At 36.2% G+C, this 19,733-nt stretch overlaps 1 protein-coding gene across 14 annotated transcripts in view; it reads left to right on the top strand.

Moving 5' to 3' along the window:
* Positions 1 to 2,291: 2,291 nt before the first annotated feature.
* Positions 2,292 to 19,733, top strand: part of LOC110026887 — a 31,129-nt gene continuing 13,687 nt past the window's right edge. For 7 of the 14 annotated variants that reach the window (XM_020728081.1, XM_020728082.1, XM_020728083.1 and 4 more), the window contains exons 1-2: positions 2,292 to 2,556; positions 2,698 to 2,739. In XM_020728081.1, coding sequence (XP_020583740.1) covers positions 2,311 to 2,556; positions 2,698 to 2,739 — 288 coding nt within the window. In that variant the 5' untranslated portion in view covers positions 2,292 to 2,310. Of the gene's footprint in view, positions 2,593 to 2,697; positions 2,740 to 18,794; positions 18,891 to 19,063; positions 19,155 to 19,733 lie in introns of those variants that run through there. The other 7 variants (XR_002294277.1, XR_002294279.1, XR_002294278.1 and 4 more) reach the window with 7 other exon arrangements.

Here is a 19,733-nt window from a genome sequence, read left to right as displayed (position 1 = left end):
TATATCTTTGTGTGTGTGTGTGAGGCATTAGAGGCTTCTATTCACTTTCACAATCAACCCGTTCCTCCTTCCATTATTATCCTGCTTGATATCCTTGTTTTCATGACATGAAAGTTCTCCCAGGAATCATTTGGTTCGATATATATGTGTCCATCACAAGCCATAGCCTCCACCCGAACCCATAATCAACACACATCATAACCCAGAGTCGTCACAAGCCAGACCCACCCACATATATGCTCTGAATTTACTCAACTACCACAGCCCAAAACAGAGCCACCATAAGTCTGACCCAACACAGGTTAGAGCCACCCACATATATACTCTGAATTCACACAACCACTATAGCTAACAACAGAGCCACCACAAGCCAGAGCCATCAACCCAATCCAATACCAACCACACAATAGCCACACTGTCCATTCGTTGTTCCTTCATGCTAGTTGGAACATGTAAATGAAAAACATGCAAGTTACTCATCCTCTATCAATTGTGTTTAGAGAAAATAATATTTTCATTTATTGCAGATGTGTGAAAAAATCATACTTGGAAAAAAATATTACACCCCATCGTGAGACAAGGTTTTAAATATGTGGCAAGTTCTTTCTATTACAAATTCGTTGATCAATCAACTATATAAATAGTTAAACAGAAGAAATATAACTGTGAAAGTTGGTTTCATTTCCAATCGATGCAATTTAACTGTTTCATTTCAGATGTAAATTTTATAATGCTCAATTTTATGCAGAACATAACATGCATACCTTTCAAATCTTTATTGTTATATAAAAAATACCACCATCATTGCCTTTTTAAAAGTGATAGACACCCTTCATGCATATATTTGTGATACCAATGTGTTGTAAGTGTGAATATCACACGTTATAATTTGATGAGTCCATTCATGCTAGTTGGAATATGTAAATGAAAAGCAAGCAAGATAGTCATCCTCTATCAATTGAGGTTAGAGAAAAAAAAAATATTTCTTGCAAATGTTTGAAAAAACCATACTAGGGAAAAAAAATATTACACCCTATTATGAGACAAGGTTTTAAATATGTGGCTAGTTCTTTCTATTGTACATTCACCGATCAATGTACTATATAAATGGTTATACAGAAGATATAGAATTGTGAAAGCTGGTTTCATTTCCAACAGATGCAATTTAACTGCTTTCATTTCAGATGTAAATTTTATAAGGCTCAATTCTCTACAACACATAACATGCATACCTTTCAAAACTTTATCATCATGTCAAACATACCACAATCATTGCCCTCTTAAAAGTGATATGTACTTTTCATGCATATATTTGTGATACCAAGGTGTTGTAAGTGTAAGTATCACACTTTGTGATTTGATGAGTCCATTCATTGACCATTCATGCTAGTTAGAATATGTAAATAAAAAATATGCAGGATAGTCATCCTCTATCAATTGAGGTTAGAGAAAATATAATATTTATTTCTTGAAGATGTTTGAAAAAACTATACTAGGAAAAAAATTATTACATCCCATCATGAGACAAAATTTTAAATATGTGGCTAGTTCTTTCTATTGTACATTCGTTGATCAATCTACAACATAAATAATTATACAGACAAATAGAACCGTGAAAGTTGGTTTAATTTCCAATTGAGACAATTTAACTCTTTCATTTCAGGGGTAAATTTTATAAGACTCAATTCCCTGCAGCACATTGCATGCAAACCTCTCAAATCTTTATTATTATGCAAACATACCACACTCATTACCCTCTTAAAAGTGATATACACATTTCATGCATATATTTGTGAGACAAATGTGTTGTAAGTATGAATATCACATTTTGTAATTTGATGAGTCCATTCATGCTAGTTGGAACATGTAAATGAAAAACATGCAAGATAGTTATCCTCTAGAGAATATCACACACTAAGCAAATTCACCAAGAAAATAATCGAAACCATTATGGCTAATAGAGCAATTCACCAAGCAAATCCACGACCGAAACCCATTAAGTAAATCCACCAAGAATACATAAGAAGATGCAAATCCACTAAGAAAAAATAGAAACCATTACAACTAACATAGAAATCTACCAAGCAAATCCGCCCAGCCGAAACCCATCAAGAAAAATCATAGGTGTCGGGGAATGAAGAAAAGAAGAGTAAAATTACCGAGCAAATGCGGGATAAGAACGAGTGGAACACAGAAGAATAACTGAGCAAATGCGGGATGAAGACGAGTGGGGCACAAGAGAAAACACGTGAGGGGAGCGGGTTAGGGCAGAAGACGCTAAGAGCATCCCGGAAAACATATCTTGAAAATATGCGGGCCCACATTTTCATTAAAACACGGAAAACCGCTGCGAGCCGAACCCGAGCGGTTGAGATAGCCCTAGTTCGCAGTCCATACTCCCTCTCGGCGCAACATCAAAGCTCGATCCCAATTCTCTACTGCTCATTGTCGATGCCAATTCTCGTCTCACCGCCCCGCGGCATTGGAGCGTTTCTCATCTCCCCACTGCTCGACATCGGCACATATCACCTGCTCGATCTCCACATATTGGTGCTGGTTCTGTTTCTTTTTTTTTGAGACTACCTCGAGAGGGTTTTTTTTTTTCTCTATTTTTCATCCTTGTAATCGATTCTATTGTTGCGACTATCATGGAGAATATCAATTTTAGCTAAAGGCTTTTTTTTTTTTTTTTTCTAGGTTCTCAGCATCTGTGCTCAGATTCCTTCCAAGTCTGCTTCGGTTAGATATTCTCTCATTTTTCTTTGTTTTTTGTTTACTATGGCACCTGGTTTCTTTCGTTTATTTTGATTTTTTTTTTATCTTTTTGATTTCTGATGTATTGGTTTGTAAGTTTCTCTGTTTGATCTTCTTTGCGGGCTGTTGCTGCTTCGGTGTTAATTATGTTCATTATAGCTTCTTGTTAGTATTCCTTAGGACATAAATAAGTATTTCATAATTTTCTTTATTTACTTCACATTACTTTAGTCATTTGCATTGTTTACATGAAAAAAAAAAATCACAAAAAATTATCTATTAATCATGACAACTACAACTACAAATTTTAAGTTGATTTAAACATTAGATAGATGAAATTCAAATCCAATAATGAAAGGATTATATGTTTATCTCTGAAAGGTTTCTTGTACGAGCCTTCATAAAATTTAATGTAAAATAAGGTGGGATTATATAAAATTTTACTATGACATTCGAGCAAATACTTATAAATTACAAATTATGAGAAGTTATGGTATTGGTATTAGTTCAATCTTCATTATATATAATTTGATTTTATTTCTTGAATCCTATACTGCTAATGAATTATTCTCTTTTCATCTCCTTGCAATTCATCTTCACTTCTCCTGATAGTTTGTACCTCTTGTTCTTAAAGCTATTTCACATGTGGATATTATGTCCACTATTAATGTTGAATATCAGTACATATTATTATGGGATGACATCCATGTCCGTGAATCACATCCCAAAAAATAGAGTGTCGGTGGAGAGAGAGAGGGAGAGAGAGAGGGAGAGGAGTGACCAATAATGAATAATAAAACATCGTTTCTATCGTGTCTTATTCATAAAATGATCTTTCTATTTATAAAGGAGATAGTATAGCATGATGTTGTTGTATTTTTGCCTTTATTTTAAAGGGGGTTGTACATGGTTTATTTAGTATTTTACTTGTATGAGTCTGTCACTCGGCTATTCTTTAGCTCAGTTGGTTGAGCCTTAATTGGCTTCAGGTTGGAAAGATCATCTTAGCTAGCTAGCTGAGATCTGCTTGATCGGTTGTGCCTGGTCGATATTGGTCAGTCGCTCGATATGACCCGAATTTTGATTATTGACTGCTGATGGGGAGCCTCTTGGCTTCCTTGGGATGATTGAAGATACTACGGAACTTGATCTTCTCTTGAATTGGATTTCTTATGAAAGTTGGCTTGAATACTCTTTTGTCTCTTTTCTAGTTGAGTGGCTCATTCTGGTGTTCTCTGGCCATATTTCTTCTGTCCCGTGTTTCAGTCGGCTGTGGCTCATCTTGTGTCTTACTAGTTTTGACTTAGTCGACTAAGTGGGCCTCACATTCTTCTATTATTGCATTAGATCTCCTTAGAATCATTGTTGACATTTTTTTTGATGTATAATATCTAACATCTAAACGTCAATTTTTATATGCCTGCCACCTTACCTAGACTAAAAAGGTGCATTTCACTTTCAACCCATTTTGGCTTTGTGCTGTGGATGGCGAATGAATTGTTGTTTTCTATTCTGGATTGATTTAGGTGATGATTTGATTGCTTGAAGAGTTGAAGTTAGGAAATTAATTTGAAAACAATGAAGTTATTTGATTTATTAGCTGGTTGTATTTAGTTTAACATCAACATTTTTTTTTGCCTTTTTCATGTGAAAGATTTACATACATACTACTTAATTTGTATGTATTTACATAGCTTGACCTAAACTTCAACTTTCGTTACTAGCAACATGGTAGGAAATATGATTTTTTTGTTATTTTCCTTTTGGAAGATTTACATGCATACCACTCAATCTATGATTTAAACACAATGAAATTTGTTTGATTTATTTGTTGGTTGGATTTAGTTTAACATGAGGTGTTGTTTTATTTATTTATGCCTTCTTCATCTCAAAGATTAACATACATACCACTCAATTCCTATGTATTTAAATATCTTGCACCTAAACTTCAATTTACATATCAAGCACCTAAACTTCAATATTCTTGTTACATGCATACCACTCAATCTATGATTTAAACACAATGAAATTTGTTTGATTTATTTGTTGGTTGGATTTAGTTTAACATCAAGAGTTGTTTTATTTATTTATTCATTTTTTCCTTCTTCATCTCGAAGATTAACATACATATCACTCAATTCCTATGTATTTAAATATCTTGCACCTAAACTTCAATTTACATATCAAGCACCTAAACTTCAATATTCTTGTTACATGCATACCACTCAATCTATGATTTAAACACAATGAAATTTGTTTGATTTATTTGTTGGTTGGATTTAGTTTAACATGAGGTGTTGTTTTATTTATTTATGCCTTCTTCATCTCAAAGATTAACATACATACCACTCAATTCCTATGTATTTAAATATCTTGCACCTAAACTTCAATTTACATATCAAGCACCTAAACTTCAATATTCTTGTTACATGCATACCACTCAATCTATGATTTAAACACAATGAAATTTGTTTGATTTATTTGTTGGTTGGATTTAGTTTAACATCAAGAGTTGTTTTATTTATTTATTCATTTTTTCCTTCTTCATCTCGAAGATTAACATACATATCACTCAATTCCTATGTATTTAAATATCTTGCACCTAAACTTCAATTTACATATCAAGCACCTAAACTTCAATATTCTTGTTACATGCATACCACTCAATCTATGATTTAAACACAATGAAATTTGTTTGATTTATTTGTTGGTTGGATTTAGTTTAACATCAAGAGTTGTTTTATTTATTTATTCATTTTTTCCTTCTTCATCTCGAAGATTAACATACATATCACTCAATTCCTATGTATTTAAATATCTTGCACCTAAACTTCAATTTACATATCATGCACCTAAACTTCAATATTCTTGTTAAATATAACGTGGAAAAACTGTAAACAAGAGCAAAGAAAATTAAAAGTTGAATGTGGACAATAAAATGAGATTTATTGTTTTTTAGAATAATTATATGTTTAGATTTATAATTTGGTTATGACACATTTTTTTCTGTTATGGGATTTACTTTTCTTAGATGTTATATTTATAATTTTGTTGTGATGCAGATTTTATCAAGTTAGTTGATACACTTAGTGTGTCTTATTCTTTCTCAATACTTAGCATGCTAATATATGGCTAAATGTGTTCTTATTTTAGCTTTAATGAAAATATTAAATTACGTTATTTGCATTGTTTATTACATTAGTTAGCCAACAAAAATGGAGAATTAAATATTAGATGAATCAATTCAACCTCATGTAGACGGAGAGCAAGTTTTTATTATTGAAATTGAAGAAGTGAACATTACTGAAAAACATAATCATGATAATGACAGAGAGAATGTTGGTGGTGGAGAGAACAATGATGATAGGGGTGATATGATGATAAAGGGGAAAATTATGATGAGGTGAGTGATGAGATTGGAAGTGGACTTGAGAGAAGAAAAAGAAGAGAATATTAATGAAATGAGATGAGTTTAAAGAAATAATTCTTTCTGATGGTCAGAGAAAAAGGGAATGTAAGCATTGCAAAAAGAGTTTGCTATTGGAAGTACTGACACAACAACTCAATTTTAGAGACATTTTGAGTGGCGTGCAACCAAAATTCAAGCTATAAGGAAACAAAAATTATTGTATTTTCAATCTGTTGATGCTAAAGAAGGAAGCAATGCCCAATCAGGCTTTGAAGGAGCTGTTTTGACAACTTTAAATGTGATAAAAGTAAAGTTAGAGAAATGATGTATATTATATTTTGATAAATGAAATGCCTTTCTTGATTGTTGAAGTATGATTTTAATTTGCTTTTGATTGTCTTCATACTTTACAAAATATTCATAGACAACTGCTCACATAGATGTCATGTTGGTGTATGAAATGGAGAAGGAGAAGCTAAGGGACATGTTAAAAATATCCGTAGAATAAGTTTCACGATTAATTTCAGAAAATATAAAATCCAAAGAATATCTAGTATGATTTTCTCTGAGCATTGTGTTGATTCAAATTTGAGATTACAAAAGCGTGCTCTTAATTTTCTACACTTGCCGTCTCAACCACGACATCTGAAGTAGTTGACATTTTATTAAGCTCTTTTTGATTGCGTAGTTGAGAATAAGATATTTACAATATCAATAGATAATTCCTCTGATATTAATAGAGCAATCAAGTTATTGAAGGATAGTTTCAGGATGAAGAAGTTATTCTTTAGGGGTAGGCTTTTCCATGTTCATTGTTGTGCACATACTCAAAATTTGACGGTGAAAGATGTGATTAAATGTATTGATTCTGTGGTTTACAAGATTCAGGACACAGTAAGTTTTGTAAATTATTCTGAATCCAACTTGATAAGATTTGTTCATGTTGTTCAACAACTACAATTGGTCTCAAGAAAATTTATGATGGATTGTCCTACAAGGTTGAATTCTACCTATTTCATGTTGAATGTTGCATTACACCTAATTGAAACATTCTTTTATATGGAGAAATAGAAATTTTGTATGTTAATTGCCCCACTGAGGTGGAATGGAATAAAATTGAAAAGGTTTGTGATGTCATTGGTTTCTTTAATGAAGCAACTAATACATTTTTAGGGACAAAGCAATCATCTTCTAATTTATTTATTTCACAAAATTGTACAATTAAGAATGTGTTAGTTGAGAAATCAATTTTCTCTGATTGTTTAATTAAAGAAATGAGAAAAAAAGATAAAATAAAAAATTGACAAGTGTTTGAGTGAATTTAATTAGCTCATTGGCTTTGGAGCAATCATAGATCCTAGAATGAAGTTTGCAGTTATTGAATTTGTATATCCAAAAGTTTACAATAGTGCTGAAAGTATGAGAAATATCTCACATATTCAAAGCTTGTTGTATGAGTTTTATATAGAATATGTTAATTTTGTTGATTATAAGATTGATGGTGTTGGTGACAAATTTAGAGCTAAAACTTCAAACACAAATAATTCCAACAAGGGTGCACGAGCAAGCAAAACAAGTGAGACAAAAAAAAATATAGTGGTTGTCATGATTTTGTTGCATACATAAATGAGAACACAAGTAAGAGGACGACCAAGTCGAACTTGGATAACTATTTAGAAGATGACATATAGATTTGTCCCGAAGTTGTGAAATTTGATGTTATTGAATGGTGAAAAAGTAATCAGGTAAAATACAAAATATTATCAAGATTGTTTGTAGGCATCATTTCTTGACCAATTAGCATCGTTGTTTCTAAGCCATCATTTAGTGTATTAAAAAAATAGTTGGCACATCACTCCAAACTTGGTGTAGAAACCATCCAAACTCTTATTTGCGGATTTAATTGGATTTGTTCTTGTTATGGATTGAAGAAAATAATCAATATATTTTTCTTATGATATATATGCTTATTTCCTTATAATTCATCACAATTATGTAGTTTAATAGTGTAATAATGATATAATATGCTATTCTATGATTATACATGAAGAACATAATGATAAAGAGATGAAGATTCCCTTACCTATAAGTTAAAATGTGAGATAGAACTCTCCTAAGAAATTAAAAAAAACATCGTCCATTTCTTTAATTTATGATGATTTAGTAGACCTCAAGTTGAATGTTTCCTTAAAGTATAAAAAAAGAGAGTTTCTAAGTTGATCTATAGAGTTGTTTATCTTCATTTTTTTTTATAAAAGGTAATTAGTTCTTATTATGATTTATTCTTTTGTTGTTACTAATAAAAAAATATATATTTTTATCTCAGGTTTGAGTTACTCCTCTAGTTTGTCATTTATATGTAGCTTAACATATCAATATTTGAAGACGATGGTGTTTGTGATCTACTACAGACAAAATTTTATAATCATTTTGGCTTTATTTTGGTTTTAATACAGTTTATTTTTAACAAATGATATATTTTGTGATCTACTAGTGACAAAATTTTATGATTTTTTTGAATTTATTTTTGTTTAAATATATTTTGTATTTAGAGTAAAGATATATTTTATGATCTATTAGAGACAAAAAATTTCATGACTTGATGAAATTTTATTTTTTGAATCCAGATTTGTGTGCGATCTCTTTAAGATCAATGCTGACACATTTTTATGTATATTCTAAGTTTGTCCGTGAATCACACCTAAAGAATAGAGTATAAATAAGGAGAGAAACAAAAAGAGAGTTAGATAGAAAGAATGAGATGAATGAATAGTAATAAATCATGTCTTATTCATAATAGAGGAGAGAGTATAATGATGATATTACATTTTCTCCCTGTTTGAAGGGGCAATTCTATGGTATTGCTGATATTTTACATGTATGAGCTTATTATTTGGCTGCTTTCTGGCTTGGCTGGCTAGACTTAGCTGACTTTGGGTTGATGAGCTCAGCTTGGACGATTGAGCTTAGTCGGCATGGGTCGATCGACTGGTCCAACCTAGGTTTTTAATCATTGATCCCTGGTGAAGAGTCTCTAGGGAAACTATGGGATGGTTGGAGATACTGTGGAATTAGATCTTCTCTTACATTAGCTCTACTAGAGGTTTGGCTATCATATCGGGTTGGCTTTCTTGTGGTGCTTTGTTCAAATGCTTTTATGTCGTAATTCTGACCGAATGGCTCATGCTTGAGTCATCCAGTCATCTTTTTTCCCACCCCCGAGTCAGTTGGTTTTGGCCTTATTGGCTTGGCTCGTGTGGCTTCGCTCGGTCAATCAAGTGGGTGGACCAACCTTTTGTTGCAATCTTCCCTTCTCGACCATTGGATCTCTTTAAAACCATTGCTGACACATTTTTTATATTCATTTTTTAGTTTTCAAATTTTCTTATTTCTTGTAAGTAATGTTATAAGAAGAAGAGAATTTAATGTAAAAGTAGACCACATACAATTTTATTTAATGATTTAATAATTAAACTCCATTGATTTAGACAACTATAATTCTTATGAATAGGGCGCGATGGGACTCCTTCCCATTTGTTATTTACTCTGCATATTTCCTTATTTGATTCGACCGGCTTCTGGTTACGTTAATAGGGAACTTGTCGAAATCCTAGGGTGATATTACCAACAAGGATTTGATTCGCTTCGCCATCCAGAAACCAAAAGGTTATGACTGTCCATAAGGTGAGAGGAAGAAAAAAACCATTGTGAAAAAGAAGTCTATACTTCAACTGTCAAGTGGGATCATATGATTCGATCCTCGACACTAAGTGAAAAAGTGTTCTTCTGAGCTACTCCACTTTTGATCAGACTGCCTGACTTTTTGCTGCGACACTAGACCCTCGAATTTGTCGACCATTCAAATGACTGCTAGTGACCTCTCATCGCTTTCATTGATGCCCTCTGTTGAGGGTGTTGCATTGATTACAATATTTGAGTGGAGTCGACTCTTGAGTAAGAGGGGCTTTTGATCTTTTTCTGAAATCATTTTTATTTTATGATATTTCATGGTACACATGATTCGGCTTTGGTAGTCCTGGATGATGATCCGGCTCCAATTAACATAGGTGAGAAGCCGACCATGATGCCAATGATAACATATTAGGTGCCAGGCGAATGTGTCAACTTTGGAGTGAGGATGCATTGTCGATCACTATAACGTCCCCTTGAAAGAGACAAGGGAGTAGCTGACCGACTTAGGTTGTCTCCTGAGTTGCTTGCTAGTTGTCTCGACAAATTTGAGAACTCCTTTGTTCGGTCGATAGGAATCCAACAAGGCAAGAAGTTGCTCGAGCTTTCGCCTCATGTGGATGTGGAGAGGATGGAAGAGGTGGTGGTGACTCTTTATCGGGAGCTCTTAGATGTTTAGGAGAGATACCTGATGTAGGCTCAACTTGATTTAGATCAGCTAAGTCAATTTAGGTACGGGGGAGTTTTTGTATAGGAGATTGCTTCCACTAGGATATGTCTCAGTCGAAGTGGCAACGGATTACCTTATAAAATATTTTATGTCAGACTCATTTTTTGATGTTTTTTTTTATAATTTGAAGTGTCTTTTTTGGATTAAAATTATCATTTTTTTTCATTTCCTGTGTTGATGTATTCCCACTATCAACTCATTTGAAAATGACTGTTGTGTTCCAATTATACCCCTATACAATTGTTAAACTTTCTCTTTCCCCGTACATATATATATATATATATATATATATATATATATATACATACATATTATATATATATAGTTACATATTATAGATATGGCGATTTCGGTCGTGAGCTCTACTAGGGCTTTTGATGGCGATTTCGGTTGCAATTGATTCTACTGCTCGAAGCAGAGGACCTCGCATCGTTGACTCTAGCTCCGTCGTCTGGCGTCTGCGTCGGCGTCATCTCTCGCGCTTTCTGCGTCCCGACTTTGAAGCTGCCGTCTCTCGTCGCAGTTGCTGCGACTGCGCCCGACAGCTACGCACGACGCTGCTTTCTTCTGCTACGACTGCGTCCCTTCTCTCGTCGCAGTTTCGTCTCTCGCCCGACAGTTAGGTTTTCGAAGTTGCTTTCTTCTGCTGCGACTGCGCTCGACAGCTCCTCTCTTTGCCGACTCTTTCTGTCAGCAACCTCGTTGAAGCTTAACGCCGATAGCTCTCCTTGCTCTGATGGCGTTTCTTCTTCCTTGGTTGAGCTGGACAAAGTATCCTTTGCCCACGTGGTGGGTAACCCTCAGGTGGAGTCTGCGGTGGTATTCCTCTCAACTATAAGAAATGTCGCAAGGGTACAAATGATTGCCCTTTGTTAAGAAGGGAAGCAGGAAATGTGAAAAAACAACAATCTTTTTTTTGAATAAATGAAGTTACTCAAGTGGTCTCCTGATTTTGACCCAAATCTTGAAACTTCCACTGTACCGGCATGGTTTAGTTTGCCTGGTCTCAAGCTGCATTTTTTTCACTATCAGGTTCTCTACTCTATTGGGGTCATCCTTGGGGATCCTCTGAAGCTAGATCTGTCTACTTTCAACGTAACCAAACCTTTGGTGGTCAGAATACTTGTGGAAAAAGATATTACTTTACCTGATGCTACTAAAGTCTGGCTGGATACAACCCATAATAGTTATTGACAATAAATTTTCATGGAGCACACACCCCCATATTGTACTCACTGTAAGATGTTTGGTCATGTCCTGATAAATGTCACAATTTTCATCCAAATTTGAAATCTAAGGTTCAAGTGAATAAGGATGGGTAACTCTACTGCTCTGGACATTTTAGTTCCATCTGGGGAGGCTACCAGACGTGAGATTTCTGTTTCCCTTGAGGACTCCCCATGACACTGCTGTTACTGTTACTGCGAGTGATGTGATGCTGACACCTTCAAACCTCATAGAAAACAATACTGATGGACTATTACCTACAAATGATAGTGTTCAGACTGATAATCAGGAGAGCCTCGTAGCTCAACTTCTTCAGGAAGTATCCGATGTAAAGACAACTCATACTTCACATATACTAGAACCTATTGTGGGTACTATGGTTGGTATTCCTTCTGCTTCAGCTCTACCACCCCATCAGACTGATTCTTTGGAAGAGGAATGACAGGTCTATTCCAGGAGGAAGAAGAAGAATGAAGTCCGACTCCAGCTTGAAAACATATTGGATGATACATTGGTTACTACTGGTAATGACAATCATCTTACCAGCTTATTAGCTTGCTCCTTCCCTAGAACTGGAGGCAGAGGCAAGACGAAATTGGGTCGCTCTCTAGCCACCTGATACTATGTATTTCGACACTGTTAGACTTTTTATTGAAGTATCTAATGTATTTTTCTGTTTTTTCTAGTTTTGGAACCATTTGTGATTTTTATGTGGGCATGGTGCCATGCTTGGGCCCTCTCACACATTGTATCTGTATCTTTCTTTCTATTTAATATATTAGCCTTATTGGGCTTTCAATATATATATATATATATATATATATATATAAAGGGCGAAGGGTTGCGAGATCACCCTTAAGCTACATTTTTTCTCTTCCTTGTGCTCTTATGATCTTCTTATCTGCGCTTTGCTTGATGGTTGCTTGATACTTTCCTCTAGATTTCAAATTGGTCACCTTGAGTGACTGATCTTGGAAGATGCACAGTGAAGTCGATTTGCTGTAGGAAAGCTGCACCTTTAACAATACCACGAAGCTCCAAGTAGTTGGCGATGCCAGTTGAGTTACTTCTTTATGCGGTGCTGACCTTTTATTCTACGAAGATCAATTTTGGTTTGGTCTTTGACGACCACTCGATCACAAGTTGTGTTCCATCTTCAACAACTACGACATCGTCCTTGTCCAGATCAAGCTCAACTCTATCGTAGCCATTATGACTTTCATCATGTTCTACTGACAGCCAAAAATCCCATGGTCCTTTGACCTCTTCTGTCATTTGTTCTTATTTCCGGTTAGCCTAGACGGGCTTGTCCAATTTTCTTTGATATACAAATGTCAGTTATTGGGGCTGGAAAACAAAGTGAATGACTGGAAGCCTCACTTCTATCTGTGTTTCGGTGGGGGGGGGGGTACATTTGAACAATCCCATCTCGGGAAGCTCCGTTGAATGTGAGGAGGAATGCATCGGCTATGGTGCTACTGTCGGACGCCTTCGGTGAGAAGATTGAAGAGAATGGAAGGCCATGGATACCCGCAAGGCTGAGGAGTAGGTGATGTGGCCACTCAAGAAGCCAAGAAGAAGACCAGCTTACTTGCTTGCCCTGAAACTACTGGAGCTGCGAATCAATCAGTGCCTAAGGTCGTTCTAGCTCAAGGGTCAGAAAGCTTGGAAAGCACGGATCTTGTTAATTTTGTTTGTACTCAACATTTACTTTTCAAAGAATTGCAATATATGAGATAATCTTCGTTGAGAGTGCAACATTTTCGGTGTCAGCTAAAGTTTCTCTCTCAGTTTTAGGTTTTTCAAGTGCACAATAACAGAGCACAAATATGATGGTTAGTTGAGTCTTTACTACGGGAGGCTTTGGTGGAAAGCAGAGTCTGCACCCCTCAGTTGGCTTCTTCGTCATTCATCGAGTTACCCGTTGGGATGAGGCTAGTTTTCTTGTTCATAGTGGCTCAACTGAATCTCTTTAATGGGATTGCCTGATGGGTCCATCTTTGGAGCACCATGCAAATTTTGATCAATCTGATTCAGTAAGCCACAAGAAGGGGTATCACCACCAAGGGAAAGCCATGACGACTGACTTGAGCGAATTGCCTTCTGTGTTATCCTAGAAAAAAATTCAATGGAATTTCATTCAAGTGAATCACGTTGCAAGACATGGAATCAAACACAACCAGAAGCTTGGATGGTAAGTTTGCGTTAATAAACCTCTAAAGGGACTAGTATTTTGACTCCTCTACGATGGCTCGCTACCCCACCATGATAGCTTATGTGATAGTTTCCCATCTGCAAAGATGGGTTACATTTGAACAATTCGATCTCGGGAAGCTCCGTTGAATGTGAGGAGGAATGCATCGGCTATGGTGCTGCTGTCGTACGCTTTTGGTGAGATGATTGATGAGAATGGAAGGCCATGGATACCCGCAAGGCTGAGGGGGAGGTGATGTGGCCACTCAAGCAGCCAAGAAGAAGACCAGCTTAGTTGCTTGCCCTGAAATTACTGGAGCGACAAATCAATCAGTGCCTAAGATCGTTCTAGCTCAAGGGTCATAAAGCTTGGAAGGCACGGATCTTGTTAATTTTGTTTGTACTTCAACATTTACTTTTCAAAGAATTGCAACATATGAGATAATCTTCGTTGAGAGTGCAACATTTTCGGTGTCAACTAAAGTTTCTCTCAGTTTCAGGTCTTTCAAGTGCACAATAACAGAGCACAAATATGATGGTGAGTTATGGGGAGTTGAGTCTTTACTACGGGAGGCTTTGGTGGAAAGCAGGGTCTGCACCCCTCAGTTGGCTTCTCCGTCATTCATCGAGTTACCCATTGGGATGAGGCTAGTTTTCTTGTTGATAGTGGCTCAAATGGATCTCTTTAATGGGATTGCCTGATGGGTCCATCGTTGGAGCACCATACAAATTTTGATCAATCTGATTCAGTAAGCCAGAAGGAGGGGTATCACCGCCAAGGGAAAGCCATGACGACTGACTTGAGCGAATTGCCTTCTGTGTTATCCTAGAAAAAAATTCAATGGAATTTCATTCAAGTGAATCACGTTGCAAGACATGGAATCAAACACAACCAGAAGCTTGGATGGTAAGTTTGCGTTAATAAACCTCTAAAGGGACTAGTATTTTGACTCCTCTACGATGGCTCGCTACCCCTCCATGATAGCTTATGTGATAGTCTCCCATCTTCAAAGATTCCCTTATGGAGCATAACTTGCCAACGCTGTGCCGAACGACTGATATATATCATTTAATGGCATAGGAAGCTTCTTATATTTGGTTCACTATCCTTTGTCAAGAGTGTTAGGAACGATTGAAGATTAAACAGAATTTGGCTGAGGCTAAGGAGAGATTGAAGAAAGTTGAGGAAAAGTGGCTTAGTCAATCGGAGCTGCTTTCGACTACTCAAGAGGAAACTTGAATCATGAAACACTGAACGATAGTGATGAAGTTGTAAGATTAGTTTTTTTGTCGAGCTCTACTCCCATCCAGATCATGTAGATCTTCTTGCAGAAGTTCAGATATGAGGTCTCCTTCGGTGTTGGTCTTTTGGCAACGACTCAACTAGTTTACCCAGAATGGACTGATATGGTGGGCCACACATTTGGATCAAGGCCACGGTAGGTCATTGAATGTATAGTTGCTCTTATTTTTATCTATAATTTTACTTGGACTGATTTTTTTTTTGTCTAACACTTCCAAAAAGTATGTTAGAATACTTGTAAGTCACTTTTTGATTATGAATGGAAAGCAAAGTTTTTTGGTCGGCCACACATTTGGATCAAGGCCACGGTAGGTCATTGAATGTATAGTTGCTCTTATTTTTATCTATAATTTTTCTTGGACAGATTTTTTTTGTCTAACACTTCTAGAAAGGATGTTAGAATACTTGTAAGTCGCTTTTTGATTGTGAATGGAAAGCAAAGTTTTTTGGTCGGTCACACATTTGCTTTTGTACTTTATCTTTACTATGTATATTATTTTTCTTTTTTTGTTCTCATAATGATTGAGCTACATTGTAATGAGTGTCCGACTCTGAAGATTGATGATTTGATAAGTTAAGAACATGTTCAGTTGGTCCACTGAGTTAGAACCTGACTGGTCTTACACCACCCATGTCTCAGTCGCTCAATTAGATTGTCGTCTTGTTTGAATTGTACCTTATGCCAGACATATTAAGTGGAGTTTATTGCTATCTTTCGGAGGTAACCATTCAGATTTACTACTGGGGTGATTCATATGCTACCCACTATGGATCTTGTCACTAATGGGTAAGGAATCTGGACACCAAAACTTAACCCATTTTGAGGTATGAGACATGGGTTTTTTATGATGGATAAGCATTGTGGGCCAGATCTTATGCAATTTTTCAATTGGATGTCTAGCATTGTTGTTATTTTTTAAGGAGATTTTATCAATCAGATGCTACCCAACATTATCGGTTTTGCCGTTCGGGCGGAACCACTGTTGACATGTTGTTTCAAGTTACTATTGGCCAGACTCGATGATCCCTTGAGTGAACTTTTCAAATTCCTCAAGTATCGGCTAGCCCTGAAATCGTATGTATAATTAGAAAAAAATTTACACATTCATTTTTATGGAATTGATAATAAAGTATGAAGGTATGAACAATAACACAATTTTATTTGTCAAGATACAAAATTTTTCTTAGAGGTAGAATATATTCATGTCATATCCACTTCACATTTGAGGTACCCTTTTTTTCTTGTAGGTCTTTAGCTTATATGCTCCGGGGGTACCCACTTGTCTATAATGAATGGTTAGGCTGACATCTGGTTGAGTTTCTCCATGGCTTGCCTCATGTGGGTGGGTTGACTTTTTTCAACACAAGATCTCTAGCGGTGAAAGTCTTCTCTCAAATAAGCTCGTTATATTACTGAGTCGTTCATCTATTCACCTCTTCTGGCTTAAGGGCCGAGTCGACTCATTTCTCCTCTACAAGGCTGAGTGCGAGTGTCATTCCTTTGTCAAATGTTGAGGCTGCCACCATTCTTTGATTGTGATGGTTATATTCAACCAATAGCACCGCTTCCATCTCATGTGACAGCATAAATGAGGTTTTTTTGTTCTTCCTGAAAGGTGTCGTTTGAACTACTAAAAGAGTAGATGGTAGAACCTTTGCCCAGATTCCCTTAGTTTCGTCAACATTTTTCCTTTGTAGGTTTAGAATAATTTTGTTGGTTGCCTTGGATTGTCCATTCATTCGAGGATAGCAAACGAACAATTGTTTAGAACTTCAGGTTGGTCCCCTGACTTTCACAAAAGTCCTTCACCCCTTGATCAACAATTGCATTCTGTTGTCTATGACAATTATGAGTGGTAGCCCATATTAACAAATTAGATCAATCCATATGAAATTACGAATGACCTCTATGGTGATCCGAGTTAGTGTTCTAGCCTCAATCCACTTGGCAAAATAATCTATAGCAACAAGCTTAAACTTTTGTTGGCCTCAGGACGGGGAAAAAGCCCAAGAATATTGAGTCCCCAGATGACGAATGACCATGAAATGAAAATGGCTTGTAGTTTTTTTGCTGAATAATATTATACTGGTGCATGCTTTTGACATTATTTACACCTTCTTGATAATCCTTCAGTGTCCTTCTGCATTGTCGACCAGAATTATCTTTGGCGTTATATTCGGTGTGCTAAAGTCATCCCTCCGGAGTTGCTTCCGTATTCTCCTGAATGTACTTCCCGAAGGAAAACATCTGCCTCATCTTTATCTGATGCATCTCAGGTACATTGAGGTGACTGACTTCGAAAAAATTTTTGCTCAATCATAAAATGTTGGGCTGCCTTAATTTTGAAGCGTTTTAGACCGGTTACTTCTTTTGAGACCTTCCCTGTCTCAAGGAATATAATGTATGGATTCAACTAGCTCTTTGATCCTTCGGCTCCCAGTTCCATCGCCTCAGCTTCATCTATGGTCGATCAGACGAGCCTCTTGGGCATCCCCTCCCCCAAGTGGATTTACTTGGATAAGAGGTATGCTAATTGGTTATCTGCTCAGAAGATGTGTCAATCTTAAAACCTTTGAATTTCCCGACCTCCGTTTTGGCTTGGCGGAGATATCTAGCCATAATCTAGTATCTAACTTTGAATTACCTATTTATTTGATTGACCATCAACTGTGAGTCAAATTTTACTAGGAAGTGTCATGTGCCCATCTTGTAAGTGAACCTTAACTCGACAATCAGAGCTTCGTACTTGATTTGATTATTGGTGACTTCAAATCTCACTTCTATCGAGTGGTCTAGATGATCTTTGATTGGATTTGTTAGAGCAAGATCTAGCCTCTCTTGATTTGACTAAATGCTCCATCAATATGAAGGACCTTGGTGTGATTATTGGTAGTCGCTTCTTTGTCAGGTTTGCTCGGCTTTGAAAAATTGGCCAGGAAGTCAGTTATGGCTTGAGTCTTAATGGTTATTCAAGGTATCTATGACAGATCAAACTCGCTGTGTTCTACCAGCCGTCTGAGGAGCTGACCAGAGTTTTATGGCTTAGGGAGGATTTATTTAAATGAATAGTCATTGTTGATTCTGACCGAATGAGTTTAGAAGTATGGGCATATCCTACGAATAGAAGTTATGAGAGAATGTTAATTTTTTCATAATTGAGCACATGTGCTAGGCTCCTCGGAGGACTCGGCTGGCATAGTAAATCAGGAACTGCTTCCCATGTTCTTTTTAGACTAAAACCAAATTGATGCCCTCTATTCTGGCTCTCAAGTACAAGGAGAGTTCTTCATTTAGCTTTGGGCTTTAAAGGAGTGGTGGTGATGCTATTTAAGCTATTTAATTTTTTGAATGCTTGTTCACATTCATCTGACCAGATAAAATTCTTTACTTGCCTCAATGTTCTAAAGAAAGTAGTGCACATGTTGCTTGATTTTAAGATAAACATGTGATTGGACCGGTTAATATTTGGATCTCCTTGTTGTTTCAGGGACATGTTGATCAATGCTTGAACCTTTTTCCGGTTTATCCTTTATTCCCTCCAAGGTTAGAAGATAGATTCAAAATTTTTATGTGGAAGCTCTGATTATACACATGAGAGGATTGAGATTCATATTAATTCTTCTTAAAGTATCAAATGTCTCTTTTAAATCTTTCATATGTTTCTCGAGCATTTTACTTTTCATTGGTAAGTAGCACCAGTATTTTTTAGCACAATTCCCTCGTTAGTAATGAATACAGTCTTTCAATGTTGGCCAGATGTATATTGATCTAATGGTAGTTGGAGAAGGCGTCGAGGAAGCTCATCACGGAATGACCAATTGTTGTTTATACTAGCACGTTATCTATGGTAAGGGGTAACAATTGACACGCGTTAATATTACGTGGTTACCTATCCTTTTTTATGCATTTTACTTGTTATTCATATTTATTTATCACAAATTTATGCTTGAGAAATATATTTTTATTCATGTTGTGCATAATGCAATAACTAAATAAGAACGAGTTGAAACGAGAAAAATCAAGTGACAAGTGTCCTAAAGTGGCGTGAAGACGCCTAAAGGCGGCGTGACCATGCCTCCTATCAAACATAGCCGACGTGACCTTACTGGAATTGGCGTGACCACGCCACTTGCAGTAGTAGGGCGGCGTGACCACGCCACAATCGGGCATGACCACTCCGGCTCATGCAGTCTAGCTGCGTGACAATGCTGACAAGCGGGAAAACACTTGAGGAAGGAAACTTGATGGCCCAAGCCATGATTTTTACCATAAAATCAATTCTTAGTACTTTTTGAAGGGAGTTCTGCTTCAGAGGAATCTTGGAGGCTGAAAGAAAGTTTATGAAAGCTTTTAAGAGAGTTTTTTTTTTTTTTTTTTTATCTTACAAAGCTTTCAAATTCTATAACTCGGATGATTTTGATAGTAA

Source organism: Phalaenopsis equestris, unplaced genomic scaffold (assembly GCF_001263595.1).
Source record: "Phalaenopsis equestris unplaced genomic scaffold, ASM126359v1 Scaffold000403, whole genome shotgun sequence".
Lineage (NCBI taxonomy): Eukaryota > Viridiplantae > Streptophyta > Magnoliopsida > Asparagales > Orchidaceae > Phalaenopsis > Phalaenopsis equestris.
Note: the sequence above shows the minus strand (reverse complement) of the source record. Positions and strands in the feature narration are given on the sequence as shown.